Source organism: Lissotriton vulgaris, chromosome 2_1 (assembly GCF_964263255.1).
Source record: "Lissotriton vulgaris chromosome 2_1, aLisVul1.2, whole genome shotgun sequence".
In the NCBI taxonomy this organism is placed as follows: domain Eukaryota; kingdom Metazoa; phylum Chordata; class Amphibia; order Caudata; family Salamandridae; genus Lissotriton; species Lissotriton vulgaris.
The window spans coordinates 2,007,291,308-2,007,317,751 of record NC_141687.1 but is presented as its reverse complement, the minus strand read 5'-3'; the positions used below and the strand labels follow the sequence as shown (position 1 = coordinate 2,007,317,751).

Sequence of the window (26,444 nt, the reverse complement as noted above, 5' to 3'; positions counted from 1 at the left end):
GGCTTTTGTTTTGTTCTCCCTGCCCATGTAGAATCTGGTTCATAATACATTACTCAGAATCTTCAGAAGTGGCTGCTTGGAAAAGTAAAGCGAAGAAAGATGCTATATTCATTTTGAAAACTCAGGTGGCATTTGCATAACTGCATGGAAGAGATAGATATTCATTATACAAAATATAGAAATGACCGGTCTTCTGTGTGTTGCTGTACTAGTGACTGAGAAAACAGGACTCACGCAAATAGTGAGAGAGTTACAACTGGCTGAGATATTCCCATCAGACCACCCTTCTGCCAGAGTCTCATCATATGGGATATTTGTTAATCCATCCAACCAACCGCCCAAGCCATCAAATGATGGTGCGGGTATGGATGTGAAATAGAAACTCTAGCCAGACTGTTACTCAAAGGGTAGTGCTCAGGGTGTGTGGTGCAGTGCTGTGGTGAAAAAAATAAAAAATGAACGACTCAAACAAAGAATATATTTAATGAGAATTGTCTAAGTGTCAAGGTTAAAACCACGCCTGGTAGCCTGAATATATAGCTACACTGTGGCGCTGTGTATCTTCAGAAGAGGCTGCTTGGAAAAGTAAAGCGAAGAAAGATGCTATATTCATTTTGAAAACTCAGGTGACCTTTGCATAACTGCATGGAAGAGATAGATATTCAGCACAACGTAAGGGATATTATGCTGAAAATAAATTATTTTCCGAATAATTTTTTAATGTTTTATGGTGAAGAATAAATCTAAACCCACATGGGATGTGTGTCTGGCTGCCCACAATAGTATTAAAACATTTTGTTTTGAATTTCTTCAATACTTTTTACAAAACTCGATTTTTCAGTCAATATATAAGACAATTGTGATGTAAAATGCTTCATTTGGCTCTGCTTTTTTACCAAACTTTTCTTGAGCGGCCTTCAAATGCCCCGTGAATAAGTTTACCTCAATCACAAGGTCAAAATCAAAGACGTTTTTAACTCCCCACCATATTCAAAGTTCACAAGTTGTAAGTATTTTTTTTTTTATCAGGAGTCTATTGGGTAATGAAAAGCTGCCTTAAGTACACATGAATGCACTGCAAGCCAGACAACAGGAATGAAATCCAGACAACCAGGTTAAATGCATGAGACGACCACAAAAATACAGACAATATGGCCAGAATCCAGTTGTGCGGCAACTCTGTCGGGTGTGAGGGAAGCTGTGATGTTTTAAAAGGTAAAAGAGAACCTTGCATGCTGGATTTTACGGGGACGGGAAAGAGAGAGAAAGGTTTGGATTAGAAAATTGAATGTTCACTTGAATAGGGTAGAACATTGCAGCTTCTTGCTTATTGGCTTTCTGCATTGGACCAACAGTGCATGTTATGGCCACTTCAGAATGCAGCTTATCTCATGCATAAAGCTGGGTTAATCTCTGCTTGCACAAGTAGAGCCCTCTCCTGCAGAGCGAGGAATGGGGAGCCGAGCAAGGAGCAAGGAGATGAGCGGAGGGCTGTGCATCGGCTGTGAGTGTCAAGCTCTCCAAAAAACGCCACCGCAGCTACTGGAGGGGCCACCGGGAAGCCCTCACCTGAGGCTTCTGGACTCTCAGTGGCGCACCGGTGCTGCCCGGCCCGGCTGCGGTTTAATTAACGCGGTAGGTGGTGCAGGTGCTGCTGGTGCTGCCGGGCGCGGTAGGAGCCACGGTAGAAGCTGCGAAAAGACTGTTTTGCGGGGCAGGGGCCGCAGATTACTTGTTTTTTCAGCGCTGAACCCTCCACCACCCAGAGAAAAGGCTGCATGTTTGTCATATTAGCAGCTGACTTGCACGGGACAAAGAAGAGCGAGGCTTCGAAGAGGAGACGGCGAGCAGAGTGCGAGCTGTGTGTGACAGCTGTTAGTCTAGGAAAGTGCCCAGCAAGGAGATAAGAGCCCCCCATCCACAGGAAGAAGCTGGAGCCGAAGCAGTAGCAGAGGAGAAGTAGTGCGCACGCCAGCCCACATGCCAGCTGATGGTGACCGGTAGGTAGAGCCTATCAGTGAGAATGGGTCGGCACTGGGGGTGGGAGAGAGTGGATCCTGATCCGGATTTGGAAACTAACAGCCCCTCTTAGATCTCACAGAACGGACAGAAACAGATAGATCAAACTAAAAACGTATTTCACTTATTTCTCAGCCTGGTACAATTCAATAAGCTTTATTCGTTCGTATAAAAACAACCATAAAAGCACGTAAGAAAAATACATTGTCATATATATTTAGACATCACTATACATAGATGATGAAAAACCAGTAAGAATTACAGTTAAAACATTATGCTCTTCCTTGCATTGATCGATTTTAACATAAAGGTTGCAGTAAAGAAACAAATATCTGGTTCCTGCATTATAAAAAGCAACCTCATCGCTGCATCCGTGGTAAAAGTACCATATTTTAAAAACAGTGGTTTTAAAAATGGGATACGAAAATTCATATAAAGGTCACATATAAGAAGAAAGCGCTGAGTGCTTTGTTTAGTGTGGCCATCACAGGGGCATGGACAAGCCGGGTGAAGTTTGAGTCTTGGGAAAGCTACCAAATGATGGGCCAGCTCAAACCTAAATCTTGTGGGAACATATCTATGTGAAGTTCTTGTCACCTGGCTTAAATATGTCTGGAAGCCTTCAGAGACTGAGTAGCTATTATAAAACATACATGTTGTTAATTGCCCATTGTAGCTCAGGAGCATCTTTATTCTGTGTAACAGAAACATATTCCTCATGACTACTTTGGGCATCTCTGCTACGGCATTAGGGTCATCCAGGATGTTTAAGTCAAATACTTCCTTAACACTATGTACAATATACTTCAGCCAGGGAATCATAAGACAATTATTCAATTCAAGGCAATCTTTAATTATTATTCTATTAAAAGCAGTCTCTTTTTTTTGCCATATGGATCTCCATATCAGTAAGGGCCTAAAAGCTATTAGGTCTGCCAAGTAGCTAATCCCAACTTCCCTATGAATTAAGTCTGTGGGCGCTGAAGTTGGTAAACAGAGCAATTGTTTAAGGAACTTATTTTCCACTATTTGTAGGCTATTATCGGAATAATGACCCCACACCCCTGCTCCATAAAGTGCGATAGAGGTGCATCTAGACTGGTAAATATGAGTCATGTGATTGATACGTCTATCACCCAACTTAGCTGCAAATCTAAAAATACCGTGGACACTTTTTGCCATTGTTGCCGGACATTCAGCATCTCTTGTGACCATGTTCTGTCTCTGGCAAAGATAATCCCTAAATAACAAAATGTGTCCACCGGTTGGACTTTCTACCCGTATATGAAAAAGGGGTTAGGTTTTTTACGACTACGGCCACATACCATGGTGTAAGTTTTACTCTTATTAATCTGCAGCTTCCTTTTAGTTATAAAATCAGCGAACCTGTCTATCAGCCGCTGAAGGCCAATTGGTGTCCTAGATAACAGCAAAGCATCGTCTGCGTAGAGCAGTACCAGTACTTCTACGCCATTTGCCTGTGGAGCATCTGATTCTACTAATTTGAGCACTGCGTCCACCTTATTAATTAAAAGAGTAAAAAGAAGAGGGGCGAGGACTCAGCCCTGTGTGATGCCACATCTGACATTGAATTTAGGGGTACATTCCCCCTAGTCCCATACCGTACAGAAGTTTGTAATCTTTCATAAAGCCGTGCCAAAAAATAAATTATTGGCTCAGGGGACCCAAGCTCTAATAAAGTTCGCCATAAAATAGAATGGTCCACTAAGTCGAACGCACTGCTTATTATTATTATTATTATAGAGGCTTTTGTAGCGCGCTCTGTTACTAAAAAGTATAGTATCCTGGCGCGGGAGAAAGGGGAGACAGATCAAATTACATGCAGATTAGAGAGACATCCATTAGGCAGTGATGTTAAAGAGGTGGGTTTTTAGGCCTTTCCTGAAGGCCATGATGGATGGGGATGTTCTCAAATGAAGCGGAAGGGTATTCCAAGCTCTCGCTGCTCTGACAGAGATGGATTGGCCGCCGAGCCTGCTATATTTAAACTTTGGCACAGTCATTTGGTGGAGGTTGCTTGATCTGAGAGGGCGGTTGGGAACATAAAGGGAAAATCTTTTTCTCAGATAAGCTGGACTCGTTTGATGGGGTGCTCGGTATGCTAGCACGAGGATCTTAAATAAGATCCTTTGAGCAACTGGGAGCCAGTGAAGATCTCTAAGAGGTTGGCGGACACTAGATCTTCTGGGTATGTTAAACAGCAGCCGAACCGCGGCATTTTGAATAACTTGGAGGTGGTGAATCAAATAGGCTGGGAGTCCGCAGTAGAGGGCATTCGCATAATCCAATCTGGATAATATGAGAGCGCGAATGACCGTCTCCTTGGCCTCTCTCGGGAGCAAAGGGAGAAATCTGCGCACGGTTTTGAGGGTGGAGAAGCAGATTCCAGTGAGTTTTTTCAGGTGGTCCTCAAATCTGAGATTGTTATTAAACCAGACTCCTAGATTTTTTGCAGGTCCACCAATGGATTTGGGACATGGGAGATCGGTGGGCCAGAGGGAGTCACTAAAGTTATCAGGAAAGGAGCCGTACAGCAAGATCTCAGATTTACTCTCATTACATTTGAGCTGGGCACACGCCAGCCAGCGGAAAACCGATGATAAACAGAATTGGACCCTCGACGTGTCCGAGTTGTTTTTGGGCCATGTAAACAGAAGCTGAGTATCATCGGCATAAGCCATAATTTTGGCTCCTAGCTGTTCCGCAAGATAAATGAGGGGGGTCATATATATGTTGAAAAGCAGGGGCCTTAGAGTGGAGCCCTGTGGGACACCAGTAGAGAGTTTTTTGGGAGAGGAGGAGAAAGGTGGCATCCACACTTGCTGGGACCTGTTATCTAAAAAAGACGTTAGCCAGCCAAGAGCGGAGCCAGTTATGCCTATGGCTGCTAGTCTGGTAAGTAGGAGGGAATGAGGGACCGTATCGAAGGCGGCAGAGAGGTCCAATAAAATCAGAGCCGCTCTGCCACTTCCGTCCAAACATTCCCGAATGGCATCAGAAACCTCGACTAGAGCCGTCTCTGTGCTGAAAGCAGCTCTGAAGCCTGATTGCGCAGGGTGAAGAGCTTGAGAGCTTTCAACAAATTTGTCTAGCTGTGTGAATGCAACTTTTTCACATATCTTTGCCAGGGCCGGCAGTAATGATATGGGCCGGAAATTAGCAGGGGCCTTCGGGTCTAGTCCATTTTTTTTAAGAAGTGGTAGCAGTTTGGCCTGCTTCCAGCATGCCGGAACAGTGGCGGTGGAGAGAGAGAGGTTGACAATATGTGTTACCTCTTGGCCGACTGTATTAGCCAGGCCCGCAAGGACTCTGGCCGGGCAAGGGTCGGCGGGGGATCCTGATTGTAAAGTAGCAAGAATTTTAACAACCTCTGTTGTGTCCACTGGAGTGAAGAGGGCAAACTGGTCCATAGAGATGGGCATAGTGGGGGAAGGAATAATCATTGAAGCTGGAAAATTATTACATACAGTGAGCAAGTCATCTTGGATTTTTGCAATTTTGTCCACAAAAAACACAGAGAGTTCTTCACACCATTTTGCCGAAGAGGCTAAAAGAGGTTGAGCGGCACAAGGGGAGACAAAGCTTTTAACAATAGCAAAGATTTCCCTGCTGATGTTGTTGGCCTTGGTTATGCGCCCGTCGTAGTATAAACCTTTTGCTGATTTAATTGCTGCGTAGTACCTCTTTTGAGCCGTTCTTAGTTCTTTCTTGGCTTCAGGGAGATAGGCTTGTCTCCAACGTCTTTCAAGTTTTTTACGGCCTGATTTAAGATCGCGGAGAGTATTAGAGAACCAAGGTTTAGAAGGGGTGGAGCGCACTCTACGGACATGACCTGTTTTAGTTGAAGAAGCAACACCACCTTCAATCCATGAGTTGAATGAGCTAACGGCTGCCTCGATTTCAGAGGTAAGTGTGGGGCGAGAGGTATCAAGCTGATCACAGAGCATAGCTATGTTAATTTTTTGTGTGTGAGCAGCAGAATGATTGGTCTCAGCGGGGCGGGACAGGGGCCAGGTGAATCTTATCAGCATATGGTCAGACCAATTTACTATTTCAGGGTCAGACATATTTATGTCAAAGTTGGTACATAGTAGGTCAAGGACATGACCCCCTGAATGGGTGGGAGCTTTAATCCACTGTTTTAGCTGGGCCATCGCCAAAGCATCGTTTAGCCGAACTGTGTCAGGTAGATCTAACTGATCAACGTGAATATTAAAGTCTCCCAGAAGGAGATATGTGGGGTATTTCAGGGCACGTGGGACTATCATGTCCTCTAGTGCCTCTAGAAATTTTCCTGCGTGGCCAGGTGGCTGGTACACCAAAGATCCACCTAAAGTGAAATGCGCCCCCAGAGTGAGAGAGAAGTGGAGCACCTCGGCATCAACTGAGGGGCCCATAGGATCAAGAGAAAAAGTCCACTTATCTCTGAAAATGGCTGCTATGCCACCTCCTCTACCTAAGGGGCGATCTTGTCTAATGATTTTAAAGCCACGTGGAATAGCCAGTTCAATCACTGGATTGCATGACTCATTAAGCCACGTTTCTGTGACAAAAAGAAGATCAAACTCATTGTCACTTAGTAGTTCAAATATGTCATTGGAGTGTTTGACCAGTGATCTAGCATTGATCAAACCGGCCCGGAGACATGCCGAATCGGTGGGAAGCTGGGTGGGGGTAGTTAAAGTAGGCTGAAAGCGAAATTTGCATGCCTGGCAAATACGCTGAGGTGTATCAGCCAGGTCCCAACAATGCAAGCAGGGGCATGAGTTAGCACTAAGTGTTAATAGGTGCTCACGAGTGTAGGTAACCCGCGACCGATCAGTGAGTGGGGAAGCAGCAACAGGGGGGCTGGCGCTGGCCACGTCCGGGACACGGACGGGCACAGACGGGCCCTCCTTTGGCGCGCAGACGGCGCGCCCGCAGCGCGTGGCCGCTGCACGTCCTGAAGGGCATGGTTAATTATAGACTGAAGCCCCAACCTCCGCTGGACCGCTAACTCCGGTCCGGCAGGGTCCGACCCACACCTAATATGGCGGCCGACCTAGCCCTCCACAACAAACGGCACGTGAAGCCGCGGTGGACCGGGGCTTAGGGGGAACACAGTCGGTGACAGGCAAATAGCGGTGAGTAGTTAAATGAGCAAACAATATATCACAGTCAATGTAAAAGATTTTAAAAAGTTCAGTTTTTTAAAAATCACATCAGTTTAAAATGCATCCAAAGGTAATTGCAAGCAGAGGAGAGCCCTCGCAATCTGCTCGCCCTTCTCGAGCGTTGTGCCGAGGTACTGCCACTGCCTCAGCCCAAACGCGCTACCCAACGAGCATCAGGTCTATTTATAGACTGAAGCCCCAACCTCCGCTGGGCCGCTAACTCCGGTCCGGCAGGGTCCGACCCACACCTAATATGGCGGCCGACCTAGCCCTCCACAACAAACGGCACGTGAAGCCGCGGTGGACCGGGGCTTAGGGGGAACACAGTCGGTGACAGGCAAATAGCGGTGAGTAGTTAAATGAGCAAACAATATATCACAGTCAATGTAAAAGATTTTAAAAAGTTCAGTTTTTTAAAAATCACATCAGTTTAAAATGCATCCAAAGGTAATTGCAAGCAGAGGAGAGCCCTCGCAATCTGCTCGCCCTTCTCGAGCGTTGTGCCGAGGTACTGCCACTGCCTCAGCCCAAACCCGCTACCCAACAAGCATCAGGTCTAATTATAGACTGAAGCCCCAACCTCCGCTGGACCGCTAACTCCGGTCCGGCAGGGTCCGACCCACACCTAATATGGCGGCCGACCTAGCCCTCCACAACAAACGGCACGTGAAGCCGCGGTGGACCGGGGCTTAGGGGGAACACAGTCGGTGACAGGCAAATAGCGGTGAGTAGTTAAATGAGCAAACAATATATCACAGTCAATGTAAAAGATTTTAAAAAGTTCAGTTTTTTAAAAATCACATCAGTTTAAAATGCATCCAAAGGTAATTGCAAGCAGAGGAGAGCCCTCGCAATCTGCTCGCCCTTCTCGAGCGTTGTGCCGAGGTACTGCCACTGCCTCAGCCCAAACGCACCACATGTAGTTACGCATTTATCAAGCGAAAACCAAAACAAAGTCCACGAAGCATAGGTAAAGGGAACCTTGCTTAGCGTAAGCGTATTTCCCGACTAATAAATCTAGATTAATACACTGTTTGAGCGTTCCTCGCCCTTTCCTGAAACCGTATTGTGTATTAGCTAAAATCCCATTATCCTCTGCCCACTCTTTTAGTCTGACAAGTAAAATCCTGCTCATGATTTTGATGGAGGAGTCTAGAAGGGAAATTGGGCGGTACTTTTTAGCAGCCGATTTATCCCCCTTCTTAAAAATGGGAATAATAATAGAGTCTCCCCATGTAGGAGGAACTCCATCAGTTACTGCGGCATTAAAAACAATAGTTATTGAAGGGCCCCATAAAGCTGGTACAGCTTTATAAACAGCGATTGGGAACCCGTCTGGCCCTGGGCCTAACCTCCCTTGCTGGTTTTAATGCCTTGTTCCATCTCTTCTAGGGTTATATTTAGCGGTACTATAGGCCAGGTGCTAGGGTTTATAGAATTATCGCTTTTATAATACCTAGATTTAAAAGTACCAGAAAAATGGGTACCCTGGCCTCGCTACTTATTTATTTATTTAATTAATTATTTATTTATTTAAGGTTTTTGTAGAGCGCGTAGTAACCCGTGAGCATCCCAGCGCTAGGACCTCAGTCAGGAGGGAACGGTAGCAGAGAAGACGGAAAGATCAGGGGAAAAGGAGAGTTTTCAATGCTTTCCTAAAGTGGAGGAGATTTGGTTCTGTTCTCAGTTTCCGGGGGAGAGCATCGCAGTGCTTCGCTGTGTTTACAGAAAAGCGGCGTCCTCCAGACCGGGCTTTTTTCACTCTGTTAACTGTGATGAAGTTCTCGTGGTTCGACCGGAGTGACCTGGCAGTTTTGTAAGGAGTGATGAAGTTTTTAAGGATGGGTGGACCTTTGTTATGAAGGAGTTTATGTGCCAGGCAGAGGGCTTTGAAAACCACCCTTTCTCTGACTGGAAGCCAGTGAAGTTGTTTCAGGGCCGGCTTTGCTGATGTTCTGGCCGGGGTGTTGGTAAGGAGTCGCGCCGCGGCATTCTGGATTCTCTGTAAGGTGTTGAAAGTGGCTCCAGGGGCTCCCAGGTAGCATTGCTGTAGTCCAGCCTGGACAAAATAAGGCCTTGGATCAGCAGTTTCTGAGAAGTGGGAGGGAGCAGGGGAAGCACCTTTCTACAAGCCCTAAGTAGTCCAAAGTACTTACATGAGTACTTACATGAGACATTAATTCAGGGACCGCCTCATCTTTTAAAAAAGGGGAATTAACTGTTGCCCAGAACAGTTGGCAGTCTGAGGTCTCGGCCGCCTGAATAAGTTTATCCCAGGCCTCATGTTGCAGCTCTTTTTTCTTCTGTTTAAGTATAAGTTTATAATCTGCTCTTTTAATTTAGCTAAAATTCATTAGGATCAATGCAGGCTCACAGTTAACATTCTGGTTATCATGTATCTCCACAGATCGTTATTAATATTTTTTAACACCTTATCCGCATTCACCCCTTTCCATTTTATTCTTGTACCATTCTTGTACCATTGGGTTTATGCGGTTCAATGTTACCCACATTTACTGTTGGATTTGCAGACCTAATTTCCCATATTTCAACTGTCAAGATGATACAATTATGATCGCTGAGTAGGGATTCTTCAATCCTGGGAGTGGTACACAAAGGGATGATATTAGAGGATACCAGGACATGATCGGTAATTGAATTTGTATTTCTGCCTGTAAAGGTGGGGATCAGGTTCCCCCTACCATCTCTTGCACATTGCATAAGTTCCAGATCATAGTCCGCCATGAGTTTGTTCAGTGACTCGCCAAATGAATTGTGGGGGGAGTGAATATCATCCTCTCCTGTATCACTTCTTACCCCACAAACCCTTGTGGTGGACATAGGGCTTATAGGAATATTAAAATCGCCGACCCAAATTAAATAAAAAATAACATCCTCCTCTGTACTTAACTTATTAATGGCATTCTCTAGGTCCGTAACAACTTTAGACCGTGAGCTATCAAAGATGTTAATATAGAAATTAATTAGAAGAACATCCTGGGCATGTTTTTGATAAAGCCAAAGAATCTGCGAATGAGACCCGATGTTCATGGACCTTTTTACTTCTAATGGCAGGCTAGTTAATAAAAGAATGAAAAGGCCCCCCTTTGCTCTGCCAGCCACAGAACTCAGGGCTGGTAGATCGTACGAGGCGAACCCCTCATAGCTAACCAATTCCGTACACCAGGTCTTTTGGAGGCAGATAATATTATGAGATCTAAGAAAATCCGTCCTGCCCAACATTTCCCTCTTTTGAGCCAGCCCAGCTATATTCCAACTGGCTATAGAGAACCCTTTAACATGACATATAACTTCTAGTTCTGTCGGTTGGGTAGTGTTACCTTCAGAGAGCACCCCTTTATCTTGGCTAATATTTCTTTTGCCAGACAAAAATCTCCAAAACATGTGAATTATCCAAGACCACAGATCCCTGTCCTACTATGTTTTTGCCTCCTAATGCATCAATCCCACAACTATCCGCCATATCGGTTACATGGCGGTCCGGGTCCTGCAAATCATTCTCATCAAGAGTACTAAGGGGTTGAAATCGTTTAGATACAGGTAACTCAAACAAAGGCTGGAACGGTAGAGCCCTGCTAATTGTTTGTTGGGCCCGGATTGTCCCTCTAGGGAATACCTGCTTTAGATGGCTATAAAAGAAACCGAGTGGGAGTAAAGAGGCACCCTGTTCATTAATTGGTAGAGCTACTGCTCTATTCAGGGAGGTACTAGCATAATGTGGATTTTTTAAATTAATGATAACACAGCCACCCCGTATATATTTTTTTAATGGGCCTATCCAATTGACCCTTCTTGTGGTAAGGATCTGTTCGTCATGATTCACTGGGAACCCACATTGGCGGCTAAGCCAGTGCACCGTTTTATTTTTGAGTGATTCATGGTTTTCCGTTAAAGTGGGATTAAGGGCGGGAACGTTCACCTAGACTGCCACATATGGTGAGCAGTCTGGGGGTTGATTAATTGTACTGCAACGTTTCCCCTCCATTGGTATTCTCTCTATCCGAGTTTTAATCTCCTGTGTGCTCTCCTTTCTGCCAATATTTGAATTACTGTCACCCCCTGTATGATTATTCCCTACTCCAGGCTTGGTAAGACCTGGAGGGTCTAGACTATCCCCCATAACTGAATCATGAGCATTAAAATTGGTCCTCGGCCGCCTAATGGTACCAAGTGGAGAAGTGTGGCTCAATGGTTAGAGCGGCAGACCCTGATGCAGAGGTCTGGCCCGGGACCAGGGTTCTATTTCCGCCTCGGCGGGTCTTTCTTGGGCTCAATTTCCTCAGACTTGATAATTCTCGCCTCGGTGCCTATTCTAATCATGGGTCCCACTCTGCAACTCTGGGCAATATCTTGCTTAATCTCCACAATGGCCTCAACAGTTCTGGGATGCCTGGCTTCACCTTGGGGTGCCCAGGAGTGGACATTTCACAGGGAAAACCCAGGAAGGGTTCCACAGCGGCATGCGTTACAGCGCCAGGACACCGCAGTTGGGGTATTAGTGCGCTTTACAAGTACAAATTACATTACAAGTACCTCTTCCGGTGTTACTACTATTCGAGAGTTACTAATAATTTGGGGGCATTCAGTAAGTCTATCCTTCATTGATTTGAGGAACTCATTATGGAGTGTCAATTCCCCACCTAGCCTGGTGACTTCCCCATTAAATGTGTCAATTTTATCATGCAACGGTTTAAGATATATATCAATTTTGGCAACCAGGACGTTAATAATCTGATTGACCTGTATATCATTTAATGCCCCAGGATTAGCTAGTTGCTCTCCTGCACTAGAGGCAGGAGTAGATTTGAGTCCTTTACCAATGCTAATCGTCCCCTGTTTAAGATGGGGCTTCCTACATCCCCTTTTCATTCTTGGGGTGGGCACCTCACTGACAATCGGCCAACTGTCGGCATCTCCATGCTCTAGAGACAGTCGTATTGGAGCTACCTCAACACAAACCTTATTATGTGTGGTACCTCGGCTAAAGGAATGACTAAGCTCTACAGAGGGTGTAATCAGAGCTACAGGGGCCAACTGGGTACCTAGGCCTAGTGATAGTCGGCGTTCGGCCCTATCAATTTAAAAAATAATGGCGCTCACTGCCTTCACATGATAAGTATCAATAGTAACGCCAGCAGGCTCAACAAGGGTTTTGTTTCCTTTGCGCTTTGACATTTCTAAAATAGCGTATTAAGCTAGGCAATATAATACAAAAAAAAGTCCACGAACCACAAACACAAAGCTTATTGGGTAATTTATACAAGTTAAATTGCAAATATTAAAAACATAGTCAACCAGGCTCTGAATGGCTTGTAAGAAGTACTTTGCCAAAAAGGGATATGCTGGTTGGTATTAAGCAAACCGGCTACTCACAGTCTCTGCAACTTGTCCATAGGGACACGACAGAAGTGGGGACCAGGGATGTGTTCCAGCCCAGCCTCGAACGGTCTCGGACGGGCTAAGACGGGCCCGCCATTGGCCCGGGCTTCGCCCGATGCGCGCCCGTGCACGTCCCGCAGGGCTGAAATAGCGAGTTTATTAAATACTCCCGGTTCTGGTGAGGGAGGGGCTGTGGGTCAGTTTCCTGCCCCGCTGTCTCCTTGGGTTCGCAGTCCAGTTTCAATGCCCCCACTAGTTGCTCAAAGCATCTCCCGCGGAGCGGGAGGCCCAAGAAGTATTTAGCTGCTCCCGGTGCTGGTGAGGGAGGGGCTGCGATCGGCTTCCTGCCCCGCTGTCTCCTGGGGCTCGCAGTCCAGTTTCAATGCCCCCACTAGTTGCTCGAAGCGTCTCCCGTGGAGCGGGAGGCGCGAGAAGTATTTAGCTGCTCCTGGTGCTGGTGAGGGAGGGGCTGCGGGTCGGCTTCCTGCCCCGCTTCCTGCCCCGCTGTCCACTGGGGCTCGCAGTCCAGTTTCAATGCGCCCACTAGTTGCTCGAAGCGTCTCTATGTGCGTAATTGCACCCTCTGCAATACACTGCTACACGGCTGCTTTGCTGGAAGAAAACTTGCCGAGCCGGGAAATCCAGCTGTAGCCTGCTGAAGGTCAGCCCGTGGTGATTCAATTTAAACAAAACAAAAACAAACGATTCAAGACTTGTTAAAACTTGCCTATCTGAACCCTTCCCCAAAGCTCCAAAACCACTGTCCAAGTCTGCAATTCCGGCTCATTAGGTGAAAAGCCAACACTCCGCCATGAGGTCTGGAAGGACAAGGGAAGGGGAGAACAAAAGACAAAAAATTGTTAACCAACTCCAAGAAAGAAGTGGCAAAGGGTGGCCCCCCGGCGTTGGTCATTCAGGAAACCAGCACCCCACCAGGCTCCCTGCAGGGAGGAGCAAACCAAACATAGCCAAGGCAAATAAACTGTGCCAAACAGTACACACTGGGAGGTTTATTCATGATCACTGCAGTAACCCCTGGAAAGACAAGTACCAAGTCTGCCATCAGCAAAAAACTCATTGAGTCAGCTCCACACGTTGTTCCAGAAGGTGGCCAGAAGGGTATCCATTGGTACCATATAGACACCATTCATGCCCAACCAGAAGTAAACAGGCACTAATCACTGATTTTTTAGAAGTGGCTACAAAAACCATCAAGACCAACCAGGATTGCATCAAATTCGATCACCCTGAATACTCTAAACTTAGTGATGATACCACAGACACTCAAAGTGAAATCGCCACAAAGTCCCTCCTGGACAGAAGCAGCAGTAAGAGCAACAAGAATGAAACAGAAGTTCTAGAAGAACTTTGGGAAATGGGACCAGTCCCCAAAATGCAACAAACAGTGAAGCCCGAGTCTTGCAATTTCACACAACCAACACCCTTCTAGAAAGGGGACAAAGTCAAAAAATTAAAGTCACAGAGGTACTAATACACTACCAACCACCTGCTCCAGTATCATATCTGCAGCAGGAAAAACAACCGGCTGTTAGCCGCCACTGCAGTAATGAGGTTGTCCCAACATATGAGACAAGCTCAAACATCCTCAGCCCATTTGGAAACATGCACACCTACAAGTCTACAGACAACTTTGACCCTGTCGAAATAAACATCAAAAAGGAAGATCAATTAACAATGCCATGTCACTCATCAGAATCAGTGCATAAAAGTGCCCAGGATCTCTAGTTTTTCAACCAATATGATGATACGCCCTTCAAATTTAAAAATCTTGAAATTTCCCTCACGGTGCCGCAATCACAAAAAAGGGAGAAACCAAGTGAGAAACCAAGCCAGATCCCGGATTCACCGAATTAACCGTCCCTGGATTTCCAACTAACACAGGAAGAGAGACAGTCTGACCACATTTGTTAAATACTCTAGACACCATTGGTTAAGCTGTGATTAGACACTCAAGTGGATCTTTTAAACACCTTAGCGATCCATGTAGAGCGCGTTGAACAAAAGTTGCAAAACTTTAATGAAATGTTAACCAGGGTGCAAGACCGAGAAACAACTTAACAAATATGCCATTGCCACTGCACTCAAATAATAGATCAATTAGCTGCAGTCCCAGGTTTAATGTATGAACTACTGGGGGTTGCCAGGGACAACTCCTCTAAGTCCAACCCACCAGTCAACAAAGTAAAAGAAATCAGGTTCGTTCTAGCCCCCTTAAGGAGCAAAATGCAAAAGTACGGGAGACCAACTTAGCAACTTAGCACTATCACTAATGACAACAAAAAGTTGGACTTCATCCCTCACTACGTCTCGAAGGAAACCCATGTCATCCTCAATAGAAACTGATTATTAAAACTATTTTGAGCACCCCCTTCCTTGAGCCATATTGACACGGGCAACTTAGAAAGCATGGAGTTTAAGTATAACCCCGACCCAACCGGTCACGAAATTACCACAGCAACTTTCTTTGACAATTCCATCATTGAGCAAATCAGGCGGCAGCAGGAGTCATTTGCAAAAAGGGGCATAGAAATAAAAAAGCTAGCTTCCCCTGTTATCCAAGCCTGTTACAACAACCTAATACACCAGAGAGCATGCTGAGAGGCGTGAAAGGCCCGGAGGAATACAGCACAACAAAGAGCACAGTACAAACCGGAAGGAAAATCACCTTCGCTCACCCTGAAGCAGTTAACACCTTGGGTGCTATGGGTCCCCCCCCCCCCCCCCCTGTACTGAAGATCCTGGATACCCATTGTTCATGACAAAGCCAGCTCGTCATAAGCACAGCGCAGGTAACGCCCATGACGAGCTGGCTTTGTCAACAGCACTGAAGGGGCTAAGCACACTGGTCATTGGCAGCCAAACATAACAAGATCCAATGGCATGAACAAATTCAATCAGAGCAAAGAAACCAGACAATGGTTGTAACATCTGCTCCTGGAATGTCAATGGCCTAAGCACAAAATTAGAAGATCCTGATTTCAGGGAATGGTATGACCTTCTTCTCTTTCAAGAGACATGGCAGACAAACCCCTCACCAATCGTGGGATATAAAGAATATATAAATCCGGCAAAAAGAGAATCGAAATAGGGAAGAGCAAAAGGAAGCCTCTCCAGCTTTGTCTCGAATCACATCTCATGGCAAGTTTCTGAAGTAGATCTACACCCAACTTGGATGTCATACATCAACTTAGTGGCTTCACCTATCTTTAGCCTACTAATATTGAATGTCTACATCCACCCATTACCAAAACAAAAGAGTTCAAGTATTGAGACTTTAACAGCAAAACTAGCCACCCTTAAACTTGCTCACCCACATGCCAACATCATACTGTCAGAAGATTTCAATATGAATCTATTATATGGCAGCAAAGAGAAATTAATCGGTCATTCTCGACCCAGCAAACGAGGTGACACATGGTAACAGATGCACATCCCTGCTGGAAAAACAGTCAATGTGCATATTTAACGGACGAGTCTTGCCGGGGTGTCTTCCAGCATCCACCAGGGTCACGCAAAAAACAGGATAAATCCTTGATTACGCACTAACAGATCAGGATATTCTCTGTTACAGCTCAAATTTCCAAATTAAAAAAAGGACAGAAAGTGACCACTAGCCCCAAATCCTCTCTTTGCTCATAGGGACTGCAAATTTACCAACAGACAAAGCAACGTCCCTACAAACACAATGTTATAACCTGAAACGACTTGCTTGGAAAATGGAAATTATCGGCAATATTATGGCCACATGCACAACTCGCTTAGTGAGCTTCAAAGTCGAACCATCACTTATAAAGGCCTGGGTATCTTTTACTCATGATCTAAATAAGGAATTCACAAAACAATGCATCGGCCGCAAAGCAGGAAGATAGGTGGGGGCAGCGTGGTTTACTAAAACCCTAAGGAAACAAAAAAATCTACTGAATAAATACTTAAGACAAATGCGAACCTGAGGTTCAGACTCTTCACAAGATATTCTTTCCTTAATATCAAAATCAAGAAAAATCTAAAAAGGAACACCAAGGCGGCTAAGAAAGACATTAGAGAACGTATCTGGGCAAAACTCCACCATGCCAGCAAACAAAGAGACTCAAAGCTCTTCTGGGACGTTGTCAACCAGTTATCAAATGGCAAGAACCGCCACTTCAACTCTGAAATAATGGAGGATACGCGGAGGGCGTATATTGAACTTACATACAATGCTATTACAGCTATTGACATCGCAAACTATGGAGTCTTAAATGCAGGAATAGCCCACGATACAGTAAAGTTAGGACTATCAGATCTCACCCCGTAGATTTCACAAGAGCAAGTGCTAAACATCATAAGAAATGTAAGGACTGAGGGCGCTCCAGGGCCTAACGGGCTCCAAATTCATTATTTTGACATGACTCCCCATTTTGGTCTGGTATCATCACTCCGCTGTTCACACACATGCTAGCATCAGGCACAATCCCGGACTCCTGGCGAGGAAGCATCTTAAACCCCATATACAAATCAGGGTTCACGCGTGGACCCGGCGAATTATAGAATGATGGCACTAATTGACGTTGAGGCCAAGATTTATGCTTCGAATTTGCTGGTAGATCAAGAAGATTGAGTGAGCCGTATAAATCGGATGCCAAATACGCAAACCAGATTTCGGGCTGGAATGGGTACCAACATTTCCGCGTTTACACTCCTAGACAAACAAGCATACGCAAAATCACGCACTCTGTATGCATGCTTCATCGATCTCAAAGCAGCTTTCGACAAAGTACCAAGAGCAAGTCTATAAGCCCAAATGCAAAATTGGAGGGCACCGCCAAAACTTCTGGAGGCAATAATCAACCTCTACTCAGACACGTGGGTACAAGTAAGGATAGGAGACGGGCGCAGTATAAGAAGCAAGATTCCAACCAAAAATGGACTAAAACAGGGGTGCCTGTTGGTCCTCTGCCTATTTAACATTTACACTGCCAACTTTGAGAAAGATCTCCAACAAGTTCAAACAGACCCCCAAAACTGGGCAACACGCCAATCAACAGCCTCCAATATGCAGGCCACATTGTTCTTCTATCACAAATACTGATAGGGATGCAGCAATGACCCAATAGGAGCATATATAACCACAGCACAATTAACAATAAATCTCAAGAAAACCAAGGTGCTATGCTTCTCTAAACATCGGAAAATAGGAGCAAAAGGCAAATTCATCTGGAAGCTAGATAACATACCAGTATCACAGGTGAACTCGTATAAATATCTTGGGTTCCAAGTTGATCATTATCTTAACTTGAACCACCAGCTGGACCAAGAAAAAACGAAAGCTAAACAACTCCTCTACGCCTTCAAAACTTTGGAGAGGAAGTTAAAAGGCTGTTCAACTGGTCACCTGCTCAAGATAATTTCAGCAAAATCTATTCCAACAGTATCATACAGGTCAGAATTGATGAACACTATAGATGCAGCCACCTTAAATCAAGCTCAGTCGAGTCTCTTTAAGAGTTTGTTCTCAATCGCCACGCATATCTCCCAGTTTCATATTAGACTGTAATACGGGCTTAAAAACCTGAAACCAGCCCGACAAGGAGCGATGGCCAAATATTACTGGTGGATGAGGCAAGCAGAGGAAAATACCTTAGCCCACTCTTGCGGAGCAGAAATTGAACAGCAAGCAAGGCAAAACAACTCCATCGTCACCATATGAAAAGAATCACTCGCAGACCTACACCTCGAAGAGATCTGGCACACAATTACCTCCTACTATGTGTTCAAAAACGTCGCGAACATTGCAACCAAACGAATTTCTTTGTTAATGGACAAAACTGCCTTTGCAAAAAAAAGGCACGCAAAGACGTTGAAACTACAACAATATCTGTCAGAACACTTTGCACATCACAAAAAGCATTATCTGACGATGCTAAGGTTAGGACACTTCCCCAGAAAGGATTTGACCCCGAAATGGAAGTGCACATGGCCGACGAAAGAATGCTGATTGTGTGAAGGGAGAAGAGACATTATTACACCTCCTATGCATTTGCCCCTCACTTCTAGAAACTCGAAAAAATGTCCTTCCTTAGATCTTCAGGAAAACTCAATTAAGGACATGCCGAGCAGCTGTCATTGAAAGCCTTGGAGGTTTGTCTATCCAACTGTCCTGAAAAGCCATTATGTTTTGGGAAATGGCAGCCAAAGAACTAGATAATACACAATAATCAACTTGAGTGCCTCCTATAATACAGACTGGTCCCTCATCACCCGCTCCTGAACAATTTTCTGATTTCTCCTCAATGAAAATCCCAGCGTTTTTAACTTGTACTGGTTATATAGCTAATATTTTTTATATCAACTGTTGGTGAGGATTGAGTAATGACAGCACCATGTTTTTATTCTTTGCACTTCTTAAACCACAATTTTTAAATAATTGTGTATAATGGGCTTGTACAATCTTGCACGATTTTTAACAAAATCAAATAAAAGTATTATTGACTGCCTGACCCTCTCCAGCATTGGGGTTATTGCGCACACCATTGTAATAGCCCATGATGGCAATTCTGAGTATCGACTTAACCCCTCTTGCGTGTCCAGTCCTTGGGTGACTTATGGTTGTCCCAGCCCGACCAAAGTGAAGGCATGCGCCCTTTCATGTTTTATAGCTCTGCACAGAATACTATGAATCCATATGCCTCACGCGTCTCTGCAATCTATCTTGCACAAACCAATGTGGATAAAGGCCAAAGGATCAGCAGGGTGGAGGCCTGGAAATCAAAGGCAGTGACAAGGAAACAGTGGGGCTCAGTATACTGATAAACTGGGACTTGACAGGGTGTCCCATAGCAGACTGTAATTGTCAATTGTGTGATTGGGCTACCAAGTGGCTCTCCCCAAAATCATATTCAGTTCCATGTTTTCAGGTAAATATTTGCAGAGCTCACTATAAGTATGGAGAGCTGACTCTGCACACAAAATTGAAGCTGCCTTAACATTCAGCTGCACAGTATAATCCTTCTTAGGTGTCTTAGCCAGCTGAACCCAAAACTGATAGTCACTAGCTCTTGTTTCCTCTGCAAGAGCCCTGTATTGGTCGACCCACATTCACTATGAAGGAAGAGGGCCATTTAACCTGGGTGCTCTGGGTTTGCTCACAAAAGCTCAGACTATAAAGTGGCCTTTCAACAAACCAAGGATGGCCTCTCAGCGGACACAACTTTCACTACGCTTACTTTGATGCGTTGAAAGACACTATTCTGTCAGTAGATCACCGCCCCACAGTTTTGGGTGCAATACTGTTGCAGAAAGAAGGATGTAGAGAATGGGTACCAGTGGTCTATGTGAGTCGAGCTCTGAACCCACTAAACAGCGCCACACTCAGATTTTACAGAGAGGAAAGAGCAATCCACTGGTGCTTCTGCCATTTCAATCCTTATGTGTACAGGCACCCTCTGGTGGTCATCATCAAAAGAAACCACGGCCCACATAGACAAATTGGTCCTCCAGCAGCAGTGATACATGTTTATGGTGTAATATAAGCAGTAGTCCTCAAATCCAACAGACCATCTTCCCCGGCATCCCTGTGCAGCGATTCTACTAGAAGACTGAAAATCCCAAGATGAAGGAATGTGTCCGGTATGTGGTCCTGACCAAGGCCCATGAAGCTGGACGCCATTGTGGCAGCCACACAGCAAGACAACTACCTGCAGTTGACCTTCGCAGTAGGCAATATTGATGTCCCACTGGGATCAGAGGGTGCTTTAAATACTCTACAATATATGCCATTAGTTGGGAGTAGGTGGCAAAGGGTGCCCTCTACATGGCCACTGGCCACTGGCTAGTGATCCCTGACATCCTTGTGCCCCAAGCAATATAGCTTGCACACAGCAGTCACCTACGCATAGTAAAAACCAAGAGTCTGTTGAGACAAAAGATGTGCTTCTCTCAACTTGATGAATTGGTGGAGACAGCCATCCAAAACTTAATTCCCTGCCAGGCCACTGGAAGACTTGACCAACTTACCCCAAATATTATATTCATGGGACATTTCACACAGGAAGATCACACCCTAATGGCCTAAACAGAACGGTAAAGTTGAAGGCTTCATAAGAACTATGAACAAAGTTAGTTGTATTGCCCTCCATCATAATCAGCCTATTGAGCGAGTCATATACTCCTTTTTGTGAGATTACTGCCAAACTCCACAAACAACCACCGTGCCAAGGCCCAATGAGGGAGTGAGGTGGGCACCCATAATGTATCATCCTAGAGAGAACAAAGAGAGAACAAAGAAGACAACTAGTCAGGTGATGAGTGGGAACCAGGGTGTCGGGATGGGACAGACTCTCCTGTTCGGACTTTTGGAGGCCGAGGTAGGGAGTGGCTGTGCTCTTGCTCCCACTCTGTGCAGTGAAGAAACAGTGCCCACCTCAGTGGGGCCCAGAGATCTGCAATCCCATTCTGATCTACCCTGCACCATCCAGTTACCTTAGTAACAGGGGACTAATAAGTGGAGAATGCCTTTGAGCTGGTTCTACAACATCCATGTGTTTATTTGAGTTTTGTTCAAAGTTTTTTAAGTTGGGGCCGTATGTAGTGTTCAATCACTTCATGAAGTGAAGGGAGTGCATCTTTTAACAGCGGTGCTCTGGGTTCACACATGTGGAGTTAGATTTTTGGTAGTGCCCAAAAGTTGTGCATGGATAAGAAATAAAAGGGCCCACCTAGTTCCAGGGCAGGGTTTCTTACTGCAACATGTGAGCCATGCCTTCTTTATTTATTGCTCTTGGCTTGCGCCATGCCCCCCTACAAGCCCCAAAAGGAAGAAAGAGGTACTCAGATTTACTTAACTGCTTCAGCTAAAAAGCAATTACTGCAAACTGCTTACACAACAAAAATGCAAAGGTGCATACTACATAGACCATTAATCTCCAGCAGTGATAAATTCACATAAAACTCGAATTAAACAACATAGGAACATAGCACTTGATCTATCCAGGAACTGACCCATTTTGTCTCTATGGGGAAATGTGTTGATACATAAGGGCCCAAAATCATTAGGTCATGATTGTACAGTTTTATTGCACCCGTAAGCAAGAACACTCAATGGGCCAACACATTGTTCCTAACCAGCACCACCTCAAACAACTCGAGTCTACCCAATCATTCAAAGGTAGGTAGAGCACCGCCTCTTCCGGTCATTACAAAATCTGTTTCCATACCTGGGAATTTCTCTGATATCTTAATGTATTCTGGGTGTTGTAGCCTAGTTTTGCTTCCAGCAAACTAATTCAATTAACACACCAGAAATCAATGAATCGGAAGTGAAAGGTCTAGGGATGGAGGCACTGTCCATAAATACCTGGAGTGAAGGCTTTACACTACGCAAAAGCAGATTGTGGAGTCTACAATGATTACTGGACCAATAAACTTTATTTTGCAACATAAACAAATTACCCCCACTAGGCATGGCTTTTAGTCATTCAATCCTAAGATCCTGATTCAACCAAAAACATCTGTTTCCCTTCTTTCTCATTACACTGCTATTCTCAACCCCATTACTGATAGCAACCAAAAACCCTACTCTATTGTCAATTAGCTCCAAGAGCACACCCACCATAAGGAAAAACCAATCCCATTACAGAGGTCGGATTTAGTAACAGTTAAATTAGTCCCTCAATAACCCCCTTCCTGCTCCCCCAACCCAAATAGTAGAATACAACATGATAGCTATGAGATCCTCTCATGGGCTTGTCAATCAAAGTTGATTAAATATTATTGAATGTATGTTAACCTGCATCACCCTCTGCTTGATGGACTGAAGGAAGACCTTCACAACAATGTGAATCGCCCATAAATCCAACAGATTAATGTGGAGCCAGCCCTCCACCAGGGACCAGAGTCATCTGATGTCTACTTCCACCAGATGAACCCAGGAGGGATGCGTCAGTAACTACTGTCAGTTCTTGGTGGGAAAGGGAAAGAAGCCTGCCACAGAACGATTGCATTTTAACAGCCATTACTGCAATTCGCCAACTGTCTTTTCTGAGACCCGGATTGCATATGTCAGATTGCCTTGATGGTTGGCCCACTGAAATAAAAAATTCCATTGCAGAGCCACCTGGGATCACTGATTAGGAGGAGACAGAAGGCTAAGGGGTGAAGAAGCCTCTGAGTCATTTGCTCAGTGATCCACGACGAAGCCTAAAATATCAGTATAATAGCCCAAATATTGTGGATTTGTTGCAGTGGATGAAAATTCCTCTTTCCTCTCCCCCAGTTTTTGTGACTCTCCCCACATTTACTCTTGTCAGAAAAATAAATAACTAGTTTGATTTGTTGATTCCTTGAGAAGGAGCTGTTTGCACGCAATCAACATTTACTGAAAATATTTCCTACACCACACTAATGCAGCCTAACAACTTTGTCTATTATTTAACTGATATGTGGTAGTACTCATGGCAAAATTGGAAAATCTCTACACAATGTAATCTTATATTCTTTTTTAAGCATTATTTAAAAAAACTTGAAGGCCGCCGATTGGATTACGATTACAATAAGAGGCATCTTGGTAAAGTTACAGAAGAAGAAGTTAAACAAGCAGAAGGAAAATTTATGGAGTCGACGACCATTGCCAAAACGCGCATGCAAAACTTTCTAGAAAACGATGTAAGTATGTTAGCTATGTATGTGTACATGCACCTATCCACAATGTGTGCTATGACAGACTATTCAAGATGCATTTATCTTTTTATGGAAGTTTCCCTTTCTGCGCAGTTGAATACAAGTCACATGAAATGGTCTAATAACACCTATGTTATTTAATGTTTTACGTAGGAGAAAAATCCATATCACATTGGTTATTACAGCACTTTGTTACACTACCTTATTTATTGATACAATGTAATTGTTCTTTACTTTTTACAGAGTATAGTGGGGTTCTCTAACCAAATGATGTCTCCTGGCTGCATCTTCCCCTATGAAATTGTTTATTCATCCCAAAGGCCTTTATCGCTTATCCTACTCTATAGAATGGCCAGGACCCATTACCCCTCCTCAGGGGTGCTCCATGCCCTGCCGGCACTTATCTGCCAGGAAAACTTGCTTCTCATGATGCAGCACTTTCCAACCTGGTACACAACACCCTCTTCTTGAGGAGGTACCAGCACTAGAAGGTGTGTAGCATAGCTTTTTTAAGTCTAATTCAAGTCCACATGTTTTATTTATTTTATATACCTTGGAATGACGAAAGGCTGGCTCACACACCTTTCTTAAATTCTTGCTCAAGTTTCAAGCTGAAATGGCCCCTTCCCATTATTTCCTTTTTTTTTTACAGACTAATAGTAATCATTAAAAGACAGAATTAATTATTGTGATGGAGGTGTTTAACGTTTATTCAAACAATTTATAGATCTCCTACAGGTGTCATTCTACAGAATCTAAGGATGTTATTTATGTTTTCTGCTAAATAGAAACCCTTTTTCTGTCAGAGCAAGATATCCATGGCAAAGTGAACAGTGCTTTGTCAAGGTTTACAAATGAGTCCTAAACATGGATGAAGATATCATATCAAAGAATGTAAAGGTCAGTCACAGGACAAAAAACAATAAACAGGGCAAGGTGTCACCTTATGAAATAGTCTGCCTTGAGACGCATACTTTCTACACGTTGAGAGTTACAGGGTGAACAGAGCATATAAAATCTGTTAGTTTAAGTTGCTAATTTCTCGTAGGATCTATTGCCGAAACGAATAATTGCCTAGTGGTCTCCTAGTACTAGAAATCAAGCCTATATTCTTTCTATAATAAATAATTCTTATCAATATCCTAGTAGGTGTACGGCTTTTATAAATGATCTTCTGTAAGAAACATAAGATTGTGCTATAAAACTCTAAGCAAAGCCCGTTGTGACTGTTTACAAGGGCTTTTCTGCTCTTCCTGCAAGACCTCCAAAAGGATACACTGTAAATTGTATGAGAATCACCATAAAAACAGTAGAAATGCCATATCCTAATCCAAATGAATATATGATGCCCTTTCCTGCTAATGTAGTTGAAAACAGGTGTTATAATAGGAATAGGTTGGTAGTTTCCAGTATACCATAAGTTCAATTGCCAGCATATGAGGGATCCCTCTTATTCACGAGTTGGTGCAGTGCCATCCTAGGATTGTACCCTTAAAGTTAATTTTGAAAAGAAACATTTTTGTTCTACAGAGACTTGTTTGTGATTTTTATTTGTTGGAGAAAAACAAAAATTGTTCTGGTTTTTTATCATTAGTGTTGGAAAATGGCCCTCACTTGAAGAGTAACCCCAAACTCTTTACCTTACTTCCCCGCTTTTTCTGACCTTCTTTTTGTTGGCTTTAGGGCTCTGAGCACTCTACCACTGCTAACTAGTGTATATGCTCCTTTCCCTCCAAATGGTGATATTGGTGAATACCCAATTGACATATTTTGTTTTCTTGTAAGTAGTCCATTGTATAGTTGTATGCAATATACCCAGGGCCTGTAACTAAAATGATGCCAGTGGGCCTGCAGCGCTGGTTGTGCCACCCACACAAGTAGCCTTTAAACCCTGTCTGAGGCCTTCAATTGCAAGCCCTGTGTGTGCAGTTTACTGCCACTTTGAATTGGCATTTAAAACCACCAGCCAAGCCTTAAACTCTCCATTTTTATTAGCCATAAGTTACCCCTAAGATAGGCCCTAGGTAGCCCGAGGAGCAGGGTGCTGTGAAGGTAAATGGTAGGACATGTACTTGTACGTGAGACAGCTATATTTGTTTACCACTACTTTGAGGTCTGCTCCTCTCATTGGCTATCATTGAAAATTGCTCAAAACACTTTTAAGCTATAATTTCTGATTAGAAGGGAGTAGCTGCAGCATGTTTCCTATTTTTGGAATGGTAATGCGACCTTTAGGAAGTGTTTATATAAACAGTGGTTCACAAAGAAATTAATCTCTTTAGAAGTTTCACAGTCCGGGAAACAGAAGTAGTCTATGCAGAATGTTTTTACATTTAAAAAAAAAACAATTATAGAGTAACAAGGTCACAGACACATATTTCATAGAAAAGATATTATTTCATTGCTTAAAGTATCCTTACTTTTTTTATTGTAATTAACAAAAACTAATGCTCATGTTTTTCAGTGATGGGAAGATGCAGTGGGATGTGATGGATGGAGTAACAAAAAGTGCATCACTTTACAAAAAACAAATGACTGCTATCTTGATTGTTTTTTTAAGAATAAAAAGGAGTCCATTTTTGTCTGGTTATTGACGACTTTTTGACCTCTGTTATTCTGAGGTCTTTATCACGACAGAGCAAAAGCACTTTAAGTCTAAGGAAAGGAATGAAACAAGGAATTATAAAGTGAAGAAACAGACCCAATATGATATTTCCACACATGCACCAACCAATTTGGTCACATGCCTCTTATATAGGGATCAAGAGCAACAGTAAATGATCAGCAATGGGAGAATTAGTTGAACCAAGATGCGAAATGCTCGGACAGTTGCTTGCATCAGACTGAGACGGGGGATGACAGCCGTCTGTCCTCACGTCCAGCCAACTAGAGGTGAAAGACATCAGGTACTCAATTTGGTTGTAACTCTTATATAGGGACCAAGAGCAAAATTAAATTATCAACAATGTATGAATTAGTTGAGCCCAGATGGGGACGGCCCAGACAGTTACTTGCATCAAAACTGGAAGGAGATGACAGTCCATGTCCTCACACCCATCTGGCCTGGATGTATGACGTTACAACGCACACTTTTACAACGCATTCCTTTACAACACATTTTTTACAACGCAACAACCATTACAACGCATACCTTTACAACGCATGCCATTACAACAA

At 44.0% G+C, this 26,444-nt stretch overlaps 1 protein-coding gene across 1 annotated transcript in view; it reads left to right on the top strand.

The window, feature by feature from the left end:
• The window catches only part of SH3GL3 (SH3 domain containing GRB2 like 3, endophilin A3), a 762,914-nt gene that overhangs the window by 409,876 nt on the left and 326,594 nt on the right, over positions 1-26,444 (top strand). The window contains exon 5 of the mRNA XM_086959002.1: positions 23,094-23,252. Coding sequence (XP_086815128.1) covers positions 23,094-23,252 — 159 coding nt within the window. The remainder of the gene's footprint in view (positions 1-23,093; positions 23,253-26,444) is intronic.